This window comes from Podarcis cretensis, assembly GCF_951804945.1.
Source record: "Podarcis cretensis genome assembly, chromosome: 11".
Classification (NCBI taxonomy): domain Eukaryota; kingdom Metazoa; phylum Chordata; class Lepidosauria; order Squamata; family Lacertidae; genus Podarcis; species Podarcis cretensis.
In genome coordinates this window covers 45,239,948-45,263,934 of record NC_137180.1, presented here as the reverse complement: position 1 = coordinate 45,263,934, position 23,987 = coordinate 45,239,948, and the positions used below count along the sequence as shown (strand labels likewise).

The window sequence follows — 23,987 nt, the reverse complement described above, 5'->3', positions numbered from 1 at the left end:
AAGGGCCACAGGTCCGTCCCCTCCCGCCCCAACCCCCCTCGCTTGGCCGAGCCGAGGCCTAACCTAACCCAGTATCCTAAAAGGGCAGCGCAGGAGCTGGCGGGACTCGCGCGCAACGGAGCCTTTTTTGCCCCGCGCCCACCACGAGCCGCCGCCTCCTCCTCCTCCTCTTCCTCTGGCCGCTCCCCGAGGGAGCCACCTCTCCCGGGAAGAGCCGCCTGGCAGGGGAGCGCGGCGGCCGCTCGCCTGGAGACCTCTCCGCCTCCTCCTGCTGCTGCTCCTCCGCCTCCGCCGGCTCCGGCGTCGGCGAGCAACAGTACGTGTGGCGGGCGGAGTGTCTGGGCTGGGAGCGGCGGCGGCGAGGGGAGGGGTTTGCGGCTTGGCGTAGCTGCAGAAGTGTCGGCCTCTCGGGGAGCCGCCACTGGGCGCGCGGGTGGATGCCGACGGGGGAAGAGCCTCGCTCGCTCGCTCGCCCGCCTGCCGCTTCCAGCTGCCGCCGCCGAGGCTTCTTGGGGGCTGCTCTCCTTTCGCCTCCTCCTCCTCCTCCTGCTCTCCTCCTTGTCAACATCTCTCCCGCCCCGCGGTGGCGGAGGGGAGCCGGGATGTGAAGCCTCCGGTTCCGATTCGGTGGGCTCTGCCTCGATCTCCCGGGTGCTGCTGCTGCTGCTGCCGCCTGGCTGCCTTCCCCCCGCGGTTCCCCGAGCGCCAGGATCCCTCTCGACCCCCTGACTCTCGGATCTATTGTCGAAGCCGGGAGGAGGAGGAGAAGGAAGAGGAGGAGAAGGAGGACATCGCTCTGCACATCTGGGCGAGCGCATCTGGGCATGCAACATCGACCTTTCCTCCGGGGTGGGGAGCAAACAAGGAGGAGGAAGACCTTTCCCCCCTCGCCTTCTGGCTGTTTTTCTTTCCCCGCTAACCCCCCATCCTTCCTCGGAGGTTTCCATCTTTTAACTGCCTTTTAACACTGGCAGAGAAGGAAGGAAGGAAGCCAACGAGCGAGCGAGGGAGGTGGTGGTGGTGGTGGTGGAGGAGGTGGCGGCGGCGGCGGCGGGGTTGGAAATCCGAAGGCTGCTCTTTTTTTCCCCTTTTTTAATTTTTTTCCTCCCCCAGGGATTTAGTTCATGGGGATGTGTTCAAGGCAAGAGAGGATTCAGAAGGATATTGACATTGTGATCCAAAAGTGCAAGGCGGAAAAGGACTGCCTGTTTGCAGGTGAGTTTGCCAGCCGCTGCTCTTGGTTCTTCCTTGATGCCCCCCACTCCCGCGCCCATGTAATGCTTTCGGGCGTGTGTGTGTTTTTTTTTTGGGGGGTGTTCTTTTGGTGTTGCCTCCCCCCCTCCAAATGGCATCACGATTCTCTGTTGACAGTTCTCTGTGAGAACAACGCTGATCTTCCCCCCCCCCAAAGCTTGCAAGGATCTCTCCCTCCTTACCCCCACCCCGGCACATACAGACACGCACACACAACACTAATGCTCTGTGGGGCACCTAAGTGATGTGGGAGTTGAACCTCAAGCGCTGGATGCTTTCCTCAGTTAGGTTGCCTTTTGATCTATTTGGTCAGATCTGGCATCTGATTGATTTCGCAAGAGTCTCCCCCTGTTTTGTTTTTTGGTGTGTGTGATCAGCAGAGCTAAACAAAAACATTTAAAAAAAAAAAAAACCCCAACAGAAAACTGTGCCCATATTTTATGTGCATGGAGAGCAGGCTGATGGTGGCATAGAAGAAGGCTTCTTCCAGGGTGGAACTTGAGAGATTATTATCTACAGATGTCCAGAGCTGGTCTGTCTTCCTTTTTGTGATCTCTCTCTCTCTCCACACCCCATCTCTCCCTCCTCAATATTTGGCTTGTTGCTTTCCTCTATGTTCATTACTTGCAATGTTTAATATGCGTTTAGCAGTCTGGCTTGTTGCTGCCTGTTGCCTTTACTGACAATGGAAATTCTTTCCGTTGCCATAGTACCGAGGCAGCACTTGTTGCAGGGAGGGGAGGGGGGTTCCTGCTGTAACATTATTTCTGTCTCCAACCCCCCCCCCCACTTCAGACTAATCCCTGTGCCCATATTGGTGGCTGGCTGGGGGTGGGCTGAACACAAGAGGCAAGTTCACACGCCAGGCGTCATGCACAAAACGAACAATAAGCGTTCAGCAACAACACAGCTCTTTTGTGTTTCAGATTTCAGATACGCAGATTCCACTTTTACCTTCACCTACGTCGGAGGATCCAAAAGGTATGAGTAAGTTGAAGCAGCTTATTTTCCTTTGACTCTCTATTGATTCCAAACCAGCCTGTATTCAGTAAGTTAAGAATTCTCCCCCCTCCTTTTTCCCCCTTTGAAGATAGTGTTGATGCCTTGAGGCTTCTTTTGGAAGAAATATTGGTCTGGAAACAGGTGTTCTGTGGGGCGATGATTCGTCATCAGAGGCTCATTGATCAAGGGCTCTGCTCTTGCTTGTTTTGCCTTTCCTTGCTCTTGCTCTGAATATATGCAGGGTTATTTTCGACAGGTGTAGAGGGAGGTGGATCACCAGAACAGAAAGTAAGTGTTTTGAGAGGCGTGGGTGTAGAAGAGAGCACAGTCAGGAATGAGTAATGTTTGTAGTGCAATGCCCATGGAAATTCAGATCCCGTGTCAACCATCAGCAAAAGTAAAAAGAAGTAATGACAGCAGCGAAGGCAAGGCTGCAATACCTTAACACTGTTGGCAATTTTCTGTGTTAATGCTGCAGATAATTGAAATAAGGGGGGAAAATATTCAATAAAGTTTATGGTGCATATAACTATCACTTCTTTAACAGCTGAGCAATGAACCAATTAACTGTGACACACTTTGAAGTTATTCACAGTTGGTGGACATTGTTTTGGCTACAGTAATCTTCACTTCATTGAATACATTTCACCCTGTGTTTCATTTTTTTATATAAAAAACTCCTGCAACAGCTATGTATTTTTTTATTGCATAATGTGCTGTGTTAATGGGCAAAGAGGCTTGGCTGCAAGGCAGAAGGACTTTCAAAGGAAAAGCTGTTGCCCATTGTCTAGATTAAGTTGCTTTTTGTGGTGTTATGTTGAGAGACTGACTAGGTTAACATTATCCCTCAAATATCAGGAGCGAGTGGTGAGTTTTGAAATGGAAGCCAATCTTGGTGATAGTTTCAGCAGTTCATATCTGCTTTTTGTGTATACATGAAAGCAGATTTTGGTGATAGTTCCAGCAGTTCCTACCTGGTTTGTGTGTGTGTTTGTAAAATATTTTTGAGTGATCACTGTAGAAGGAGAATACATTGAAGTTTTATGAGAACAAGATGCCAAAAGACTTTTTTCCAGTTAGAATTGTCCCCCATACACCTGCTTTTCTACCCATGGGGCTAATTTGGGCAGTATATGTGGGAGGCAGTAGAAGACAGAAGTGCCTGGCGTGCTCTGGTCCATGGGGTCACGAAGAGTCGGACACGACTAAACGACTAAACAACAACAACAACAACATCTTTCTGTCTGCAGGTGGAAAAACAGTTGGGTCAATTTTGACTGGAAAAAGTAGCCCAAGGGGGGAAAATGGTTAAGGGTAACCAAGGGTCTGGAAAACAAGCCTTATGAGGAACAGTTGTGGGGGTTGGGTATGTTTAGTCTAGATAAGAGGAGACTAAGAGGAGATAGGATAGCCATCTTCAACTGTCTAAAGGGCTGTCACATGCAAGATGGAGCAAACTTGTTTTCTCCTGCTCCGGAAGGAAGGTAGGACTCAATGGCTTCAAGTTACAAGAAAGGAGATCCAGACTAAACATCAGGAAGAACTTTAAATGGTAAAAGCTGATCTCTCCTTCCTTGGAGGTTTTTAAGCAGAGGTTGGATGGCCATCAATTATGGATGCTTTAGCTGAAATTCCCACATTGCATGAGGTTGGACTAGATGACCCTTAGGATCCTTTCCAACTCTTCAATTCTATGATTTTATGATTCTAAGCAACAACTCCAACACGCGCACACACACATCCTATTTAAAGTCCCTGCCAGGTTGGATTTCAGTTTTTTAATCAAAATGTTGATTGCATATTTCCCAGCATCTTATCTACTTCAGCACTCTGGCCTGCATTCTTCAGATTAAACTGTATTTATCCATCGCTATATCACTCCAGCCCAATCCATAGCCCTATCATATGCAGAGCTAGGCACACCTAAATAAATGGGCCTAGGCTGATCGACCCAACTGTTCATAAGATGAGGTTGCTGGTGAGAACTTCCGGCACAAGGTTCCTATGAGTTAATCTTTAGGGTTGCACTTTGGTCATTTCTGTCTGCCTTGTGGGGCAAGAGTTTAGCTTGTTGTTAAATGCTAAGGGCACCTTCCCTTCTGAATCTGCAGCCTAGATGTGCTTAAAAAGCGGTTCGGTGGAATTGTTTCAGATTTAAAATGATTGGAAGCTTGATCCTAAGTACATGAGCACTGTAATCAGACTTTGTAGCCATTCTTGTAGGTGTTGTTGCAACAGCCAAACTTGTGTTGTGACAGCTATTGTGGCACCTTGTGTGACACAAGCTGATCAGAGTTGGATTGCTCCAGTATGTTTCCTCGACATCATTGGTGCACATATGTGCTAGTGAGAGGAGCTGGTGGTCCAGTTCACAGGTCCGAGGATGACACATCCGAGGTCAAAAACAAAACCTTTCTGAATTGTTTCTATGCAATGCAAAGACTGCCTCATCTAACTAAGGCTTGCTGTTGATTGCATCCCCGATAAGAAAGCAGCATCTGCAATCAGCTTCCAGCAGTGGACAAGGGGGCATGTGGACTTCTTTTTCCGACTCTGGTTCTCCACTTTGTACTTTGACTGGCAGTGGGCTCTCCAGGGTCTCAGTCCAAGGTCTTCCTGATCACCTGCTACCTGATTCTTTTAACCCAGGGCTGGCCAACGTGATGGATGTATGGTGTGTGTTGCCTTTTTGATGGTGCTTTCCTGGTGTTCTGGGACTCTAGTTCTCAATAGCCCAGGCCAGCATGGTCAAAAGTCAGGGATAAATGGGGGCTGTTGTTGGACTACATCTGTGAGGCTCCAAATTGTTTTAACAAGAAATGCCAAGACTTGAACCTGAGGTTTTCTGATTGCAAAATGTGTGCTGTATCCCTGAGTTGTGATCCCTTTTCTAGTGGCTAATAGCCATTGCTAGGCTTGCCTTCCATCAGTGTGTCAGATTCCTTTCAAAGCTGCCTAGGCCAACGGCTATCACCACGTCTTTGGGTGGTGAGTTATGTAGTGTGTGAAGATTTCCTATTGTTTGTCCCAAATCTCCCAATGTGCAACTTCATTGGATCCCCCTGGATTTTAGCACTGTGAACAGGGATGCTTGAGGAATTCCTTCTTTGTGAATTCCAGTATCAGTTGACCTGATCTACAACTCAAGGATGAATGTGCAGATCAGAATGCACTTTTCCGGTGACTTTTGCAATTCTCCAATTATTTTGTGATGCCAAAATGCATATAAAATGTTACTTCTGAGATAAGATATGTTCAGAAAAGCAAACTCAGAATGTGCATTCAGAAGTACATATTTTGTGAGAAAACATGTTCACACACAATTTTTAATACTTTTTTTAAAAAAGGCATCTGTTAAATAAGCTATCAGAGTGAAAAAAACCTTTCCCACTTTTTAAACACATAATTTTATAATACTCTGTGACGTTCACTCATAGTGCTGTTTTTCAACTAAAAGCCCCAGAATGCCATAGATTTTCTTTATAGGAGTAGGGCATTTATTTGGAAATAGCCCCATAAATTCCAATAGAGTAAGCAATACAGTGGTACCTCGGGTTACAGATGCTTCAGGTTACAGACGCTTCAAGTTACAGACTCCGCTAACCCGGAAATAGTACCTCGGGTTAAGAACTTTGCTTCAGGATGAGAACAGAAATCGCGCAGCAGCGGTGTGGTGGCAGTGGGAGGCCCCATTAGCTAAAGTGGTGCTTCAGGTTAAGAACAGTTTCAGGTTAGGAATGGACCCCCAGAATGAATTAAGCTCTTAACCTGAGGTACCGCTGTACTTTCCTTCCCAGTAAATATGTTCAGTATTGGGAGTAATATGTTGAAGATGCTATGAGCACATTAATGAGAATAACTTTCTATTACCCCAATTTAGCTATGGCAATAAGTTTAAATGCCAGTTACGTTTGCTATATGTTAGTGACAAACATGGTTTTATATTCCCAGCACAGGACAAATAGATGTGATTTCAGTCACAGGTGAGGTTTTTGAATGGGTGAAGTCTGCTATGAGAGGGGTTTGGAAATTGTGGTCTGTGGAGCTACATGGTGGTCTAATGGGAGCTACATTCAGATGGTCTGTGGTGTGTCAGTGAATTTGCAGTTGACGACAAGAGGCAGCAGATCCATCACATTAAATGTTGCTATTGATTTTTAATTGGGTTCCTTTTTTGTGCTTCTTCGTTTCTTCTATTACATTTTATTGTATTACCATTCAAATCCTATGGAATTGAAAATGTAGTAAAATAAAATGCAGTCTATCTGGAGTAAAGGAAGCAATAAAAGTACAATTTAAAATCATACAGCATCTAGCACAGTGCATTACAATTGCTACAAAAGCTAGAAAAATTATTAAGTGGTCCTCCAGTGATTTTCAAGCGGTCCATGGTTGGTGGGGAGTATGGCAACCGCTGTCCTATGAAATGCAAACTGTTGTCTTAGGTTACAATTCAAAACAAGAGTTACAGTATAATCCTAAACATATTTACTCAGTAGTAGGACTTCCTTCCATGCAAACGTGCATATGATTTCAGACTGAAGTGCGTGTAAGAGTGAAATCTTTTAAGCATGTTTACTCAGAAGTAAGGCCAACTGTGTCCAATATGACACACCCGCTGGCGTGTTAGGATTGCAGCCTTAGGCTGCAGTTCTGTGGAAACTTATTTGGAAGTACTATAAACCCCTATGTAATCAACGGGACTTACTTTTGAGTGCATAGGATCGATTCACACATCTGTTGAAATCCCTGAACTTAAGGTGTTTGTCTTGGACTGTGTACTGATGGGTCCGTGTGTATCTACAATAAAGTTTAAAATGTCTATCTAGTGGGAAAAGCACTAGATTTGAGAGTTTTCAGATTTCACAAGATACTGGAATTCACATTAGGGTGTTTAACCTCACAGCTTTAGGTCCTTTAGCTTCAAGCAAGAAACAAATGCAAACAGCATTTACAATTACAATTAAATTTCATAACCAAGGAAGTTAATGCATTTGCTTTCTCATCAGCAATTTTAGAGATGCTTTGTACGGATGATCAATAGCTCAAGGCTGGGACTCAATGACCTTTTCGGTGCTGTGTGATTTATCGTGAAAACTCTTGCAACATTTTTAGTACTCAGATGGGTGCTGGTGATTTGGTTTGCTGATTATTATTATTATTAGATATATGAAATTGGCTCCTAATGATTGTCCTCATCAGCCAAAATCTCATTCCTTGAACCTGCACTGGGTAATGAGCCTTGTGTGCATCAAATCACAGTGGAATGATGATATTGCTAAACACTCTATTGACTGGTCAAATAACTTCACATTATTATCTTTGTTATCTTTACAGCACTGTTATGAGATAGGTCAGTTTCAGCTGTCCTGGGACCCTCATTCTCATGTGGGTTAGCTGCTATGCATGCCATCCATGTATTGGCATTCATAGACCTGTCTTGCATTATTGCATGTTCTTCACATACTTGGATATCATTGTGGGACTGGATAGACACATTCTAGGAAATGGGTACTGAACACCCATTATACCAAACTCCTGAACCAGGAAATTGTTTTCCCAATTATTTGTGATCGGATTCTGAGTCTGGGAACGATCGGCTTGTGTAACACCACATAATGAATTCTTGACTGAGTTGAGACTTGAACAGGGAGTTTTCTCACTTACGTTTTTAGCCACCATACTATAGCAGCTTCCCAGAATTATTATTGTTTTTCTGCATGGGCATTCCTCAAGCGTGGAAGATCATAATGTGTGAACTGGGCTACAGCAGTTAAATGCTAGGAGCAATTTCCATGATTGTAACAGCTGGATATGGTGTCATTAGAATCACAGCTATGCTGTTGACTGCCTCTGCTGTTGCTTAGCTTATTCCTTCTGTTTCTCTCCAGAAGATCAGGGCTGTTTGGATGAAAAGAGAAAAGGTGTGTGTGTGTGTGTGTGTGTGAGAGAGAGAGAGAGAGAGAGAGGATGAATCTGAGGTCAGTTAACAAATTCCGAGACACATTAACACCCTTCCTCTTCACACTTCTGGCTTTTTCTAACCCTCTCCGCACCAGGGCAAATCCTCATTTCACAGAGGGCAGGGAAAGGATTACCTTTAAATGGCAACACCTCCTTTTAGTGGGCAGAGAGAAAAGGGAAATGAAAGAATAGGCAACAGAGATTAAAATAAAGACTGCAGCCAGTTTGAGCCAGTTTTGCCCTACCGAGAGATGATTGTATAGCTTTGCTTCTGCTGCGAATGGCATGTGATCTCCAGGGACTCAGTTACATTGGCAAAGAGAAAGCACTTTATAGGCATTGTATATGCATTATAACACTGTGACACCAGAAGGCGCTGTAGAGTTCTGTTTTTGCCAACCCAATTTCTCATAAAAAGTTTACAATGCCTTTAACTGAAATGCTTCTTTGATGTGTCGAGAGCCAACCCAGGAGATGGAGAGGGCTTGCATTATCAGTGTAATAGTAAAATCTTTACTAGTTGGTGAGATAAATGGGCAAAGCAATCTTAACCCACAGAAGTCCACCTGAGGAGAGTTAGGATGGGGTGGAACTGCTGTCCCATTGAATGTTCTATCCACTGCAGCTAGGCTCCCAGCACCCCCAAATAAATCTCCAGAAATACAGATGTCCCACTAAGAGTACAGCTCATTTCAGGGGCATGGCAGGGTATGGATCAAGAAGCAGCAGCTACTTATCCCCTGACTCCTGTGTTGAAAATTGAATCCTTCTGCACTGGTCTTTGCATCTGTCTTGTCTATAGCTCAGGATAGCTCAGTCAGTATGGCATGAGACTCTTAATATCAGGCTTGTGGGTTTGAGCCCCATGTTGAGCAAAAAAATTTCTGCATTGCAGGGGGTTGGATTAGATGACCCTTGTGGTCCCTTGATTCTATGACATGTGGGACTAGCGGGGAGGAGTCACTCTGCCATAAGTTGGGGTAAGCAAAGAGCAGCTTCCATTTGTAAATTGGAGTGCAATTTAAGGATAAAAAATTTGAAGCCTCCAGAAATCTGCTCACTTTTAAAGCTCTTGAAAAGAAGTGTCCGCCTATAATATTCATTCAGCTAGTCCTCCAGCAGCAGAGGCATGGGAGTGGTAGAGGTAAGGGGGCTTCTTGTGTCCCACTCTGTGCAGCTGCCCTAGGATTTATGGCGCTATTACCACTGCCAACAGTATGCCAGTTGGGCAGGAAACCAGGTGAGCAGGTGAGGGGGTTGGAGAGGAAGGGTTTGTGTGTTCAGAACACTGAAATGACTTTGTTCCTGCATCTACTTGTAAGAAAGAGTTCATCCAACTTTTTTTTTTTTTTGCTTTCCATAGGATCGTAGAATTTGTGGGCTTCTGCAAGACAGTTTATTGTGGAGTTGGAACTAATTGTGCATGCAGGCTTCTCACAGTGTCCACACAATGCCCCATATTAGTTTTGCATTTAAACTGGATCTGCTGTTTCTCAGGGAAGTCCAGCATTAGCTCAGAATTCAGTAATGGTCACCTTGGAAACATCTTTATATTTTATCAAGCAACTTGCAAGGGCTGAAGCTGAAACATTTTGCTGTCAGAATTTAGCAATTCTGTTTTGTCAGTCAGTGTAAAAAAAAAAAAAATGCACCCTGCCAGGATCCAAAAGATACTTGTCTGATGCTTTCACATGTGTCCCTCTGTCTGGTAAATCTTGATTAAAAGAGTGCTGGAAATTGTAGCACTGTAAGGCATAAACTAGAGTTCCCAGGATTCTTTGGGGAAAGTAATGTGCTTTAAATGTGCTTTGTGGAAGCACCCTTTTAGAGTCAGAAGGGATGTTGGTGGTCAGTGCAGGGTCGACAATGATGGGTGCAACTAAGCACTTCTGACAGATGGTTGTGCTTAGAGACCTCCAGCAAAGGGGCAGCCTGCGTCTCCACAGGCAGTATGTTCCACTGTCAAACAGATCTTGCCCTAAAAAAAAGTTTATCCCAACCTGCCTCCCTGCAATTTCCACCCATTGGCTTAGTCCTGCCCTGTGGAGCGACAGAGAGAACAAGACCGTTCCATCTTTTGTGTGAAGGTCTTTTCACTGCTAAGTTTAGATGTGATTGAAGGCCCTCGAATGCTAAACTGCCAGGAGTTCGCATTGTTAAGTTTTCCTTTCACCTGCCTGAGTTAAGCATTTGAAAGTCGATTATAATTCTTGATGCCTGATGCTGAAGAGAGGGGAATTCAAACCGGCTGACTTATGACATTTTTATTAGGATGGATAATGTTGACTCTGTAAAGACCTGCATCCCTTGTGGCCGAGGCAAAGAGAGGTTAGCATTTCTTCCGTGACTGTGTGGCATGTTTCTGCCTGTGAAGGGAATGAAGAGCACTTCCGTCTCAACTGGCTTCGCTCAAGTGCATGCAGGATGGGATTCTCAGACTGGCTTCATTCATGATAGGGGAAAAAATATTTTCTCGTTTACTCTACTGTGCCCAGAAGAGAGGTTCACAGATGAAACTGTACGACCAAAAGGTAAAATTGGCCAAGGCTGATGGGCACGGGTTACTTTGCATTTTCAGGGATGTTAAATTCAAAAAGGCTGCAATAAGTGGTGAATTTGCCTTTTCCACAAAAGTGAGAACCAGTCTGCATATTTTCAAAGAACTGGTTTGTTGGGGTTCCCCTCCCCTTATTTTTATGGTAAGAATTGCCCACTTTATCTTTTTGTTTCATTCCTTGCTGTTAAGATAGCTTTGCCCATTATTAACGATGCATGTCAGATTCTGTGCTTAAAATTGCAGCCTCATGACTACGATCACATTCCAGCCTGCACATCGGTGGTAGGTGTGCATGTTCTGAATGCTGAAGGTCTCAAGTTCAATGTGTGGATCCTCTAGCTTGTCATGGATCAGGGAAGAGATCACAGGAAAGATCCTTTGCCTGAGACCCTGGAGAGCCACTGCTAGTCAAAATAGACAATACTGGCCTAGATGTACAAATCAGCCTCACTGGATATAAGGCAGCTTCTTTTGATTCTAGGAAAGTTTTCCATTCCCCACAGGAAGCCTCCCTGCACATTTGGAGAATGGCTTTGCTGTATTAGACCTTCAAGCTTATCTAATACAGCCTGTTGTTTCCAACATTGACCACCTAGATGCCTAGGGAATCTCATAAGCAGGACATGAAAGGGAGAACAGTTCCCTGGTAATCTGTCAAGTTTGGTTTCTCCCCATTTCTCATTTTTCCAATCTTAAGTTCAGTTCTCTACATTTTCAAATCGGTTTGCATTTTTTAAAAATGTCCTCATTAAAATTATTTTGCATTTTAGTGCAAATTTCTCCTAATGCTCACATTTTAATATGCATTTTCCTCTAATACACACTTTTTTTCAAATATAGTGCATCTGTGTCAGTTATTTATGTGCATGTATGCACACACCTTTCTAATAGATGCATTTTTTGCACATATTACTTGGCTGGAGAACTGCACTGCAGAATTCGGAGAAGTGCAAATTTCAAAGGATGGCTGTGTTTTGATTCTCATATTGTTTCCAAAAATGTGAATTAAGTAAGTTCGCCTTTAAATGTGAACTGAGTTGAATTTCTCCCAAATCCATCCTAGAAACTAATACTTGCTGACATATTGCCTCTCGGTAGGGAGTGGCTAACTGATGTTGTTCAGTTGGTGCCAAAGGGCAGGTTCCTGGAAGTTAGGTTTGCTATATGCTGGTAGGATGAAAGACCTAGGAAAACAGGAAATGGAATGTAGGAAGTTGCCTTTATATTGGAGGCAGACGCATGGTCAGTATTGTCTACACAAGGGGCAGCCAAATTGGTTTCCTCCAGATGGTGTTGGAGTAAGACTCCTGCTATCTCTTGCCATTGGCCATGCTGGCTGGTGTCAATGGGAGCTGGAGTTCAGCAGCACCACATTGACTCTGTCTGGTCTACACTGACTGGCAATGGTTCTTCAAGATTCAGATGGGGTCTTCTCTCCTGGTTCTACCTGAAGATGCTCAGGATCAAACCTGGAACCTTGTGAATGAAAACCACATGCTCTTATCACCACGTTATAGTCCTTCCCCAAAGGATAGTGTTTGGCACAAGGTCACCTGGTGAACTTCATAGCTGAATGGGTATTAGAAGGTCTCATCCATCTTAATTTGGTGCAGTAACCATTGCACCACATGCATTCCCTTTGGCATCATCACTGTGGCCATGCAGAGTCATGGATTCCCTAGCAATTAATTGCTCAGGGCCTGATCTCAAAAATAGCAATGCAATGAAATTAATCGGGCAGGTAAGGAAAAGGCTTTATTCACCCTAGTTTCTGCACAGGATCTAAGACTGTAGTTTTGCTGTCATTTCAGTTCTGGCTTCCCGTAGAGCCCAGCATGCGATTTTGGTGGTTGGATCAATAAGAACATCTTTACTCATAAACGGTATTGAGCTGCAATATTGTGGAAATTACGTGACAATCAGATTTAGACTGGACATAAATATGGGCAAAGCAGGGCTGGCATTTGAAGGAGTTTGTCATCCCCCCCCCCCAGCTCCCACTTCAAATAAAGTTAAAGGAAGAAAAAAGAAAATCTCCTGTGGAGCTCAAGTCTGTGAATTGCATGGATTATCATAAATAATCCTTTCCCTGTGAGGCTTGAGTAATCATTTTTTGGCTGTCTGACTGGCCAGGCACTGCTTCATTTTTTGAAAAACGATCTGCGTTCACATTTCTGAATTATTGGAGCTGTTTGACAGGCCTGAAGTGTTTGCTGGTTTAGGAAGACTGTAATTAGGAATTTATTAGTCGAGAACATCTTTGTGGGATAATCTGGGCACTAAATATGGAACGGGACTGTATAGCAATTTTGATAATTTTTAAACTGCCATTTTTTGAAAGCTCTCAGACAAGTTGAGAGATCTCTCCCCCCCCCTCCCATATTGCAGGATGCTCAGTCAGGTGCCATGACAGGGCAAGATTTACTTTCCATTTAAACAGCGGGAGCTTGGCTATTTATTTATTTCCGCAGGAACGAAAAAATGACATTTAGAATTGCAACGCGTATTTCTGTTGTTCTACTTTGCTGCCCTGCTTTCTGTGGGATGCTGGCCATTCCAGAATCCAGAGGACTTTAAGGAGTGCTGATCTGGCACCTTTGCAAATGATGGCACATTGTGCCCTGGAGTCTGTAGATATTTGTACTCAGTTTACGTAAAATGAAGGCTTAGTACTTCTTTCTTTCTTTCTTTCTTTCTTTCTTTCTTTCTCACCCTCTCTCTGTCTGCTTTAAACAGGGCTTTCCTCGTAGTTAACAAATTGATTTCTAATGGCCTCCCTGGAGCTGATTCCTGCACGATCAGGGTTTCTAAATCACGTGGGGAGACGTCACATGACTCCCTTCACCCTTAAACCTGGTGTAGGGCTCTGCATGGAATAACGCTGGTGTGCCGGGGCAAGGCTTGGCTGCAGACTCCCCACACCCTTCCTCAGCTGTGAAAGCTGGGGCTGATGGGAGCTGTGGTCTGCCCCATCTGGAGAACACCCGGTTGGTGAAGGCTGCTTTAAAGGTAAAATAAGTACAGTGCTACCTCAGTTTACAAACACTTCTGGTTACAAACACTTCGGGTTACAGACTCTGCTAACCCAGAAGTAGTACCTTGGGTTAAGAACTTTACCTCAGGATGGGGGGGCCACTAGGGGGCGCATCGGAAGATGGCTGACAATAACATCTCTCCGACCCACACGAGGTAATTTGGAGGCTATGATGGGAGTAATTAGCCTCCTTACCCCCCCTCCCCAGGATGGTGGGGGGGGACTGCCTTGCCTGCTGTGCCCTATACCACCCCCGAATTTGTGGGGATGGGGGCACTAGGCACAAAGCCCTCCTGTGGGATTCCGGTGCTCCTGGACGCCGTCTCTGATCCGCGCCACTAGCTGCAAGAACTTCAAAAGAAACAATTTGGATGAAGGAATGCACATATCTCAAGGAAGAAGGGGGAGTAAAGACTGCTAACAGAAGATAAAATAAGACGAGTTGGAGGAACAAGAGAAATCATGAGAAGATACGCCAAGACTCGGTATGGCAAATGACTGATGGGGGAGGGGAAAAAAACTTTCCTTTCTTTCCTTATGTGATTAAACAAGAATCCCCTCCCCTCACGAGTCAGAAATGTCGTTTTAAGGACTTAAGCTGTGGATTTAAGGCTGTGTGGAGATAAACCAAACCAAAGCATGTTTTAAGAAAAGCGTGGAATGTATAAGAGCTTTGGAATGACGCAGTTAAAAATTCCGTCGCCATATTGGGAAGTTCTGTCGGAGGACTTAAGTCTGAGAGGAGAAATAGAGAAATAGAGCTGTTTTTATATTGTGGGTGAAACTCCTCAGTGGGACTTAAGAGCGACAGTTTTGCGAGATTAATGATGGAAAGAGCGCTGTTATCTATGAAGGCGATGATATATGGAAACCATCTCGATTTGAGGATTGGAAGAACGGAAAAATTCACACAGGATTATTATTGGTGTTTATCGGCTTAAGGAGACTATCAGAAGAGATCATAAAGAAAAAAGAGAAAATATATGAACAAGATGTGATGTGGAAACAGCAAGATAAGACTGGATAGAATTGTGAACTTTGTTTGGATTGATTTGGACTGATTTGGACATGTAACGCAGTAGCAAGAAGATGATCAGAATCCCCCTTCGGATCTTGAAATATGGGTCCCCCCAACAAAATTTAAAATTCGGCTTTGTAATTTGGAATTTATGTGATGTGATTTAATTTGATTTGATTGGCCAGTTAATAAAAATTATTTTTTAAAAAAGAACTTTACCTCAGGATGAGAACAGAAATCGTGCACCGGCGGCATGCATAGCTGTCAATGTTTCCCTTTTTTAAAGGGAAATTCACTTATTCCGAATAGGATTCCTCGCAAGAAAAGGAAAAAGTTGACAGCTATGATGGCACGGCAGCAGCAGGAGGCCCCATTAGCTAAAGTGGTACCTCAGGTTAAGAACAGTTTCAGGTTAAGAACGGACCTTCAGAACAAATTAAGTTCATAACCAGAGGTACCACTGTAGTTTCTTAGAAATGGACCACAAGTTTCAGGAGTGGTGCAATGTGTTTCCCTTAGGCAGTCCCACTTAGTAACCAGTTGTTATTAGGAGGGAAAGGCTGTAACTTACTGGTAGAGCATTTGTTTGTATGCAGGAGGTCCCAGCTTAGTTTCTGGCATCTCCTGATAGGGTTTGGAAAAAAAATCCTGCCTAAAATCCCAGAGAGCATTACACCACTGGACTAGATGTACCAGTGGTCTGACTCAGTACAATACAACTTCCCAAAGTTCTTATCTTCCTGTATTCCTTTTGCACTTGCTTGCATATCCATATCATGATGTCCAAATGAGGCACATAACACCTTTATCCTCAACTCATTTTAAAAATCCTGGCTTTTATATCTATATACTAAAAAGCATATCAAATGATACAAATATATATATCTGCATATACATCTATGCAGCCTTCTAAAGAAAGAGGCATTCAAGTGTGAAGTTCCCCAGAACAACAAACTTGTTTGAACTGGAAGTTGCTGCTCTAGTCAATTTCACTATTCTATTTACCTGCATAGAGCCAAGAGAAGTGATGGTCATAAAAGAATTAGGAAGATGGAGAGCACTACCATTTCCTCCTGCTAGGAGACTTCATCTCTCAAACGTTGTTCTTTGCGTATTTATTTATTTTTTTGCTGAATTTGGGCTACTGTTGCACTGGAAGAAAGCTACTCCTATTGCTTTGTATAAATATTAATTCTGTACCCAGCCAAAATGTGAGGCAGAAAGCTTATAAAGTGGCATAGACCATGAAATTCCATCCCCAGTTTTATGTTTCTTGAATGTTCCTGGACTATCATTCACAAATCTCTTCCACCCAGTCAGTAAAAATGGCAAGATTAATGTGGTTACGCTTGGATGTTTCCACTCCAAAGTTTAGGTTGAAGGATTAGATTACAGGGGTCGGCAAGATTTACCAGGCATGGACTGGATCACTCCTGCAGAGATCCTCTGTGGGCCGGACCGGTGCAGCACGATGCTGGAAATTGCCTCTGCACATGTCCATGACTCCGGAAATCGCTTCTGTGCATGCCCAGATGCCGGAAATCACGCCTGTGCAGAAGTGATTTCCAGAGCCGCAGAAGAGAGTCCCTGTGCCGTGCTGCGCCTGTTTAGCACAGCGCACGGGGACTCACTGAGCAGGCGGCTCAGTTTGGGGGCAGCTTATGGGCTGGTTAAGTGACCCTCATGGGCCGCTTCTGGCCCATGGGCCTTAGGTTGCTGACCTCTGGATTAGAACCTGTGACCTGCCAGAGGATTTGGGACTTCTGCTGCCATCAGCCCCAGCCAGCATGGCTAATGGTCAGAGATGATGGGCCCCATTATCCACCTTCTGGTTTAGGTGGTGGTGTGTTTGCAAGGCCTACTGCTTCATTCAGCTCTTCACAGGTTTGCTTTCCCTTTAAAGAAAATGGTGTCAGGGTTCTGTTACATGCATTAGCATCTAACGTGTAGCTAGCTGCTTAACACAGCTAGGCTCATTTACATTGTCAAGGAACTGGCTTTTGCCAGAAAATATATTTTTCTTAGTTATTGGTAAAGGCCCACTATTCCCCACCCCCTTAAATAAAGCTGAAAATAAACAGATACTGTTTGTTCTCTGTTACTACTGCTAGGAAACTAATGTTATTGTTACTGTTACCCTTCTGAAAAGTAAAACCATCCTTCAGAAACAGATAACAGAGACTGAAAAACAGCTAAGGTCAGTCAATTGCAGTGGGTTGACATAGAAGGCAGATAAGAGACAGGGACAGTGCTCATGGTACAGGCGCCTTGATATATCTACTGGTTAAAAATAAATAAATCTGTGTCTGTATAGCTGCACTGGTAAAAATAACAAAGGAAAAAAGAGGAAACGCTGGTAATTTCAGTTTGTATGTCATAAAACTAATAGTTTTAGCCTGATGAAGACCAACATCTTGGGTCAGGTGTCACCAGTACTCCACACATCAGAACTGGTGACCGCACACTTGAGATGGCAAACAATCTTGTCTACCTGGGTTCTACAATAACCAGCAACTTCTGCATCAATGCTGATCTGGGCAAACATATTGGCAAGGCAGCTACAGCAATGGCTCACTTCTCCAAATGGGTATGAGAGAATGAGATTCTAACAACCAATATGAATTTGAAGGCCTACAAGGCTTGTGTGTTGGGCCTCCTGCTTTATGGTAGTGAGTCATGGGCAACTTACACCTACCAAGAACAATACCTGAACACCTTCCACAAAGATGGGCCCTCCCAAGCCTCATTCCCAGCATGTTCACACTCCTGTCTCAGTGACAATTACACTGCCTTGGCCATGTCCACAGAATGGAAGATGGCAGGATCCCCAAGGATATGCTCTATGGGGAGCTGGCTTCTGGCATTAGGCCTGGTGGCAGACCAACTCTGCATTATAAAGATGTCTGCAAACGTTCCATGAAGGTTGGCAACATTAACTTCACTGTGTGGGACTCCCTTGCAGACGACTGCAGTGCCTGGAGCTTGTGTATCCACAGCAGTGACCAAAGGAGGAATGATTTCTGGGAGGGGCGCAGAAAGGAAGAAACACTATGGTACACCTGCATCAGCACAAATTGACACTTTCATTTGCCCCATCTGCAGCAAAATATATCTCTCCTGTATTAGTCTCTATAGCCATAGCAGGCACTGTGGCTCTCCAACAGTTTGACTTAACCCCTGAGGGTATTGTCTCTTGAGACAGACAGGTGCCAACCAACCAAAATTCTGCATGTGGTAAATTGAGCAGAATCATCTTATGCTGTCCCTCAGATAGTATCTAGAAGGAAAGTGGCACTAGGTTGTACTGAGTAGTGACAAATGGGCTGTTGCCAGTCCTACTCATGCCTTGCTGGGATCGGACCTTTGTGCAACACGCCTGGGATGCAAAGGAGAAAGGGGCAGAAGTGCTAGCGCATGAACACCAAAGATTGACTTGGTTATGGGATGGTCCAAGCAACAGGGAAGGTACCTGCTTGCTTTATCCTGTGCACCTCAGTCTCGCCACAGTGGCTCCTAGAATCAGGCTTTGAGCCAGAACTTTTCAGACTCCTAAACTCCTAGACTTAATTTTTTTTGTCAGCAAAATTCTCTCTTAGCTCTGCACAGCGGCTTTTGACCATGATGTGCTCTTCTCTCTACATGAGAGGAATGATAATAGCAATGGGAGTTCCAGGCGTGCAGGGAAAGCTGACTGTCAGGATGGAATTGAACTTAGCAGTTCTTGCATCTGCGAGGAGCATTTTGGCTTAAGTGTCATGCCCTGAGGAGATGGCAAATAGTATAAATTTGCAGGCAAATATATCACGATAAGCTTTTATTAATTTTTAAATTAAAAAAACAAGACAAGACATGCTTTAGGATATAGAGCACAACTGAAAAAGATTTGTAGAATATGTTGGAATGCTGAAGCCCTAAAAGGCTAATCACTCTCCCTTCTCAAATTTTGTAGCCACCCACGGTTAGGCACCTTTAAATGCACGAAACATTTAAAGCATCATCATACCACTTTAAACAGTCATGGCTTCCCCCAAAGAATTCTAGGAAGTGTAGTTTGTTAAGGGTTGTTAGAAGGCCTCTATTCCCCTCACAGACTGGTTTCACAACCAGTCCTTCTTCCCAGGGAACTCCTGAGAATTGTAGCCCATCCCAACAATAATCAACACATAATAATTAATAGTTAAAAAGCGAGAATGAGAGGGTCAGAGAGATGCCAGAAAAATATTTTGGGAGAGTAGCCCAATCTGCATTATACATTTAAATCAGTATCATAACAGTCATGGCTGTCCTGGGAAAGTTCTGGGAGGTGTTGAATGTTAAGGGTTCTGAGGGTTGTTAGGAGACCCTTACTCCCCTCCCAGAGTTCCTTGGGAAGAGGGATTGATTGTTAGATCACTCTGGGAATTGTAGTTCCAGGAGGGGAATAGGGGTGTCCTAACAACTCTTTAACCCCCCCCCATCTAACTACAGTTCCCAGGATTCTTCGAGGCAAGCCATGGTGGCTTAAAGTGGTATGATACAGATTTACAGTGGTACCTCGGGTTACAGACGCTTCAGGTTACAGACACTTCAGGTTACAGACTCCACTAATCCAGAAATAGTACCTCGGGTTAAGAACTTTGCTTCAGGTTGAGAACAGAAATCGTGTTCCGGCGGCATGGTGACAGCGGGAGGTTAAGAACAGACCTCCAGAACGAATTAAGTTCTTAACCCGAGGTACCACTGTAAATGAATAGTGCCGATGGGGCCTTTTTACTACATTTGCTGTGGCTCTTTTGCTGTACTATGTTTAGTGCCTAGCCAGTTTGTGAACCTATGTCTGTCTGTGGCTGCCCTCTGCAATTTGGCATTAGCTACGAATAGTGGAAATGCTGGTGTGGATGTGAACGCTAAAAACAGTTTGATCTGAAAATGGAAGGCAGTGCAGAAGATGAGTGTGAGAAACTAGGTGTTTATGATAATGTGGAGGCAGTCTAGACCAGGGATGAGGAACCTGTGGCTTTCCAGATGCTTTTGTACTGCAACTCCCATCAGCCTCAGTGAGCATTGACAATACTCAGGGATGATGGGATTTGGAGTCCAGCCATATCTGGATGACCACAGGTTCTCCCAGCCTTGCTGTGTGCCTTCCATCTATAGTTAGGAGATTGAACAATGTTATGTATACACTCAGTCTATATCAGAACCTTGGACAGATCCTTGACATCAGTAGCTCTCTTCATGTTTTATAGTTGGAGATCTCCCTTCCCAACAACCTAAGGATAAGTGGATTCTCGTTTGCTAATTTCCCCTCCTCTAATGGGATACTGACAGGATTTCTGAGGACCATCCATTACAACAGCTTAATTGAATTTACCATGTGATCGTACATGCAGCAGATCAAGTACACTGGAACAGAGAAACCTGTCATCTGCGCCATGGTTACCATGGTAAATCAAATCTTTTCAGGGGCCTCATTAGTCAGGAGAGCTGATATACCGTATTATAGAGAGAACCAAAAGGCTTTTTGTCCTATTCCACAGGAGTGTATAACAAATTTATATGTAGCGCAGTCTCCCTCACCCCCTCCAGCTTGTGCTATAGCAGGAAGAAGCAAAGCCTTGTTTTCCAACGTTGTCCTTGGCTTTTTAGGCTGCAGTTGTTTAAAGTGATTGACTCCCTCTAAAATCCCCCCAGAGCTAATGCAGCCATCCTCCCAGGATCAGTGAGCTATGTTCCTAGGAGGAAGAAAATTGGGAATAGCTGGAGGTAGTATCTGCACTTGATGCAGACACATTGAAAAAAATGTGACTGGGAAATGCTGCTTCCATCATTGGCTGAGTGAGTTTCTGCTGCTCAGCCCCACTCCCTTGCCTCAGAAGTCCTCAGTGGGAACTGACAGCAAGAGGAGATTTACTCCACCATGCCTGGGTGAGTTCCAACTGTTCTGCCCCACAGCAATTGTCTTCAGGGCCCTTGGGGGGCTTGCAGCTTTCTGCATGATGTCTGAAGGGAAATCCCAAAGGGCTACCATTCAGGGATGAGGACAGAAAATACTGCCTGAGCAATCCTGGCACCAGAGGGACACCCTGGTATTTCTGTTCCTGATACTGCACTTGAATATAATTGCATTTCCCAAATCTAAGCCACTTCGAGAGCCTCTTGGGGCCATAAAGTGGGATATAGTGCCAATAAAACTATGTTCCAGAGTGTTGTACAAAGAATGACCTTAGTATCTTCCTCTCTGAGACATGTTTGTATTGCCCATAAATGAGCCAGCTCATGTATCTCCTTTGCACCAGGTTCTTGAGACATGGAATGGTGTGACTCACTTAAATGCCCTCTGTTATCAGTTCCATGCCTTGTGCTAAATATTTTTCAGATTGATCCCTTTCCCTGTCAGTTATTACATCATTACAGGTTCTAGAGTATGCTTATTCTATATGATTTCCATATTCATAGCTGGAGCTCCATACACATGGGGTTAATTGGATCTTCACAACCAACAATATATTTGGTTCGGACCCAGTTCTCACGCTTGGTGTTATGGGCACAAGACACAAGAAACCTCTAAGTGCAGCCCCAAAGAGAACAGAAGTGTCCATTTTAGGTCATCCACAATTTAGCGATATGTCCAAATCCTAAAATGTGATTAATTTTATCTATTGCTTCTGAAAGAAGCCAGCTTTTAAACCTATGGTGCGAAGTTGATTTGTTTCAATAAGCAGTCATCAAAATTAACCACAGTTTGTTATGACTGTGGTTAAAATGGAAGCAAAAGCTTCCCAACTTTGGTTAGGCCAGAGGAGGAAGAAGGAACATGGTAGCTCAAGGATTACCTAGGCTTCTTCTTGTACAGTACTTCTAAACTCTGGTTTAGCAGTACAACTGAACCAACCCACTGTATGTTATATTGTCATTGATGGTTTGTAAGCCTCTTCAAAAATCTGTTGTTGGAGTTGCAGTCTGTTTTTAATGGTGTTACAGTATTCTTAAGAAGATGCAGGTTCACAGATTGGAAGTTCCCCTTGATCCAGCATTGTTTGATGCTGGTTCAGTCCCTGGCAACACTGGGATAGAATCCTGTCTGAAATTCTGGAGAGCCTCTGCTAGTCAGTGTAGGTGGCACTGAGATAGATGAACCAATGGTATGGCTCATTGAAAGCAAACTTGCTATGACAACTTGCTCTAGCTTAGGGTGGAAGGAGCATCCTCTTGGCTGATTATCCTCGTCTGGCTCCTGCTGCTGCTGCAGTTACTTTTCTCATTCCAAATCCTGGTCAAGTACTTAGAGCACTGATGTATTAGAAATGTAATAGAGAGAGAGAGACGAATGCTAATTACAAAAAACCAAGTTAGTCAACTGTCACTGTGATAAACTATTGTAATCAACTGTTATTTATAGCTCACAGTGTAATGCAAATATAAACGTATGTGAATGATATTCAAGAGATTGAACATCTCCGCTTGGCTTTCATCCTGGAAACTTAAAGAAACATCCAAAACAGTTGCAAGACTTGTTTTTTAAAAACGAGATTAAACAAATAAAACACACAGGCAACTATAAACGAGAAAAGTTCGTGTTGCTTATGGTTTTGTATGCTGTTATAAAAGTGATTTAAGCAAACAAGGAGGTAGGGGAGCAAACCAGAGGGAAAACTCAACTTTTTTAAAAAAAAGGATAGAGTGAAGGGCAGGAGTGGTAGAGTATCTGCTTTGCACACAGAGGTTCCCTGGTTCAATCCCAGCACCTCCAGGTATGGCTGGGAGACAGCCCTGTCTAAAATCTTGGAGTGCCACAGCCATTCAGCAGGAAAACACTGAGCTATATGGACCAAGGAGTTCTCATTCTTACCATTGCTATCATATGGCACCATGATGCAGTTGAAAAGATAACACTGCATAAAAGAGCATTGTGTGCATTCTGGAACAACTTGGCTATAGTCAATTAACCAGCACTGGAGCACTAAATATTTGGAACTAACCACAGCTTCAAAGAAGTGTTTACTCAGTGGAAAACAGGGTAATAGTTTGGTCCCAGGCCATGGTCTAAAAGTACACAATGCAGCAATATAGCCGAAGCTAAGCAGGATTGGGTCTATTCAGTGACTGGTGGGGAACGCCTTCCAAACTTCCTTGCATGTCTGGAGGAAACACAGGATATCAATGTAATAATTGGGGGTGCCATTCAGTTCAGGAAGCCTTAGTTGAACCAAATTAACTGTAATTGATTAAATCTGTATGCATTGGCCCAGTAATTCTGAACAACTGGGTTTTTTAAAAAAATCATACTGAGACAGTGCATGTATATGTCACATCAGGTGGCATCTTGTAAGAGGAATCTCATCATTCCATCTTTTAAGGAGGTGCTTTTCATCTATGGTTTTTAAGATTTTAAAAATCACATAATCTTTTTTTTTTTGGGAGGGGGGCCTTTAAATATGTCTGTCTGACAACAAAGGACATTTTTGCTGCCGGAAACAAAGGATAAAATGAAGCCTTCCCCTGCACCTCTATTCCATGCACAAAAGCTGACCAGACTGGAAGTTTTATCTTGCTTGAACACCCTACATGGCAGTTGAGGGCAGCAGGACAGGACACACACATAGAGCTCTGTTCATTCACTGCCCTTCAGGATCTGCTGCCCGAGGCTATTGCCTCATTCTGCCTAATGACAGGGCCAGCCTTGACTTTTGAACTTGTAATTAATTAATCTAACAGTTTAGCCCTAGTAATAATGTAATTGAGAAATAGCTTGGTGGTAGAACATGTGTGTGTCCTGCTTTCTTAAGGTAAGGTTCCAGTTACTTCTGGTTAAAGGATATGAATAAACAGAGCTGCAGAAACAACCGCCCCCCCCCCCACCACCTGAGGCCCCAAAACATCACTTCCAGTCAGAGCAGAAACTATTGGGCTGAATGGACAGAATAATCTGACTCAGTTTAAGGGCAGCTTCATATGTTTGCTTATAATGTGTAAAGTGGCTCTTGGGGAATAGTTCTGAAGGCTTTTTTTAGCATAGCTGTGGGGGGACATATCAAGATGAGTGGATATCTTTTTTCAAGGACTTTCAAAGAATCTGTGGCCTGGAAACAAAAGAGCTTAATGGTCTTCTTCCAAGTTGCATGAATGGGAGGTAAACGTTGAGGGTGAAGCTTGCACTATCCATATTTAACTGATTC

General features: G+C 44.1%; 1 protein-coding gene across 6 annotated transcripts in view; it reads left to right on the top strand.

Annotated features, from left to right (window-relative positions):
• The first annotated feature begins 216 nt into the window (after positions 1–216).
• Positions 217–23,987, top strand: part of PARP8 (poly(ADP-ribose) polymerase family member 8) — a 158,475-nt gene continuing 134,704 nt past the window's right edge. For 2 of the 6 annotated variants that reach the window (XM_079994783.1, XM_079994782.1), the window contains exons 1-2: positions 403–1,215; positions 2,181–2,235. In XM_079994783.1, the coding sequence (XP_079850909.1) occupies positions 1,125–1,215; positions 2,181–2,235 (146 nt within the window). In that variant the 5' untranslated portion in view covers positions 403–1,124. Of the gene's footprint in view, positions 317–402; positions 1,216–2,180; positions 2,242–23,987 lie in introns of those variants that run through there. The other 4 variants (XM_079994781.1, XM_079994784.1, XM_079994780.1 and 1 more) reach the window with 3 other exon arrangements.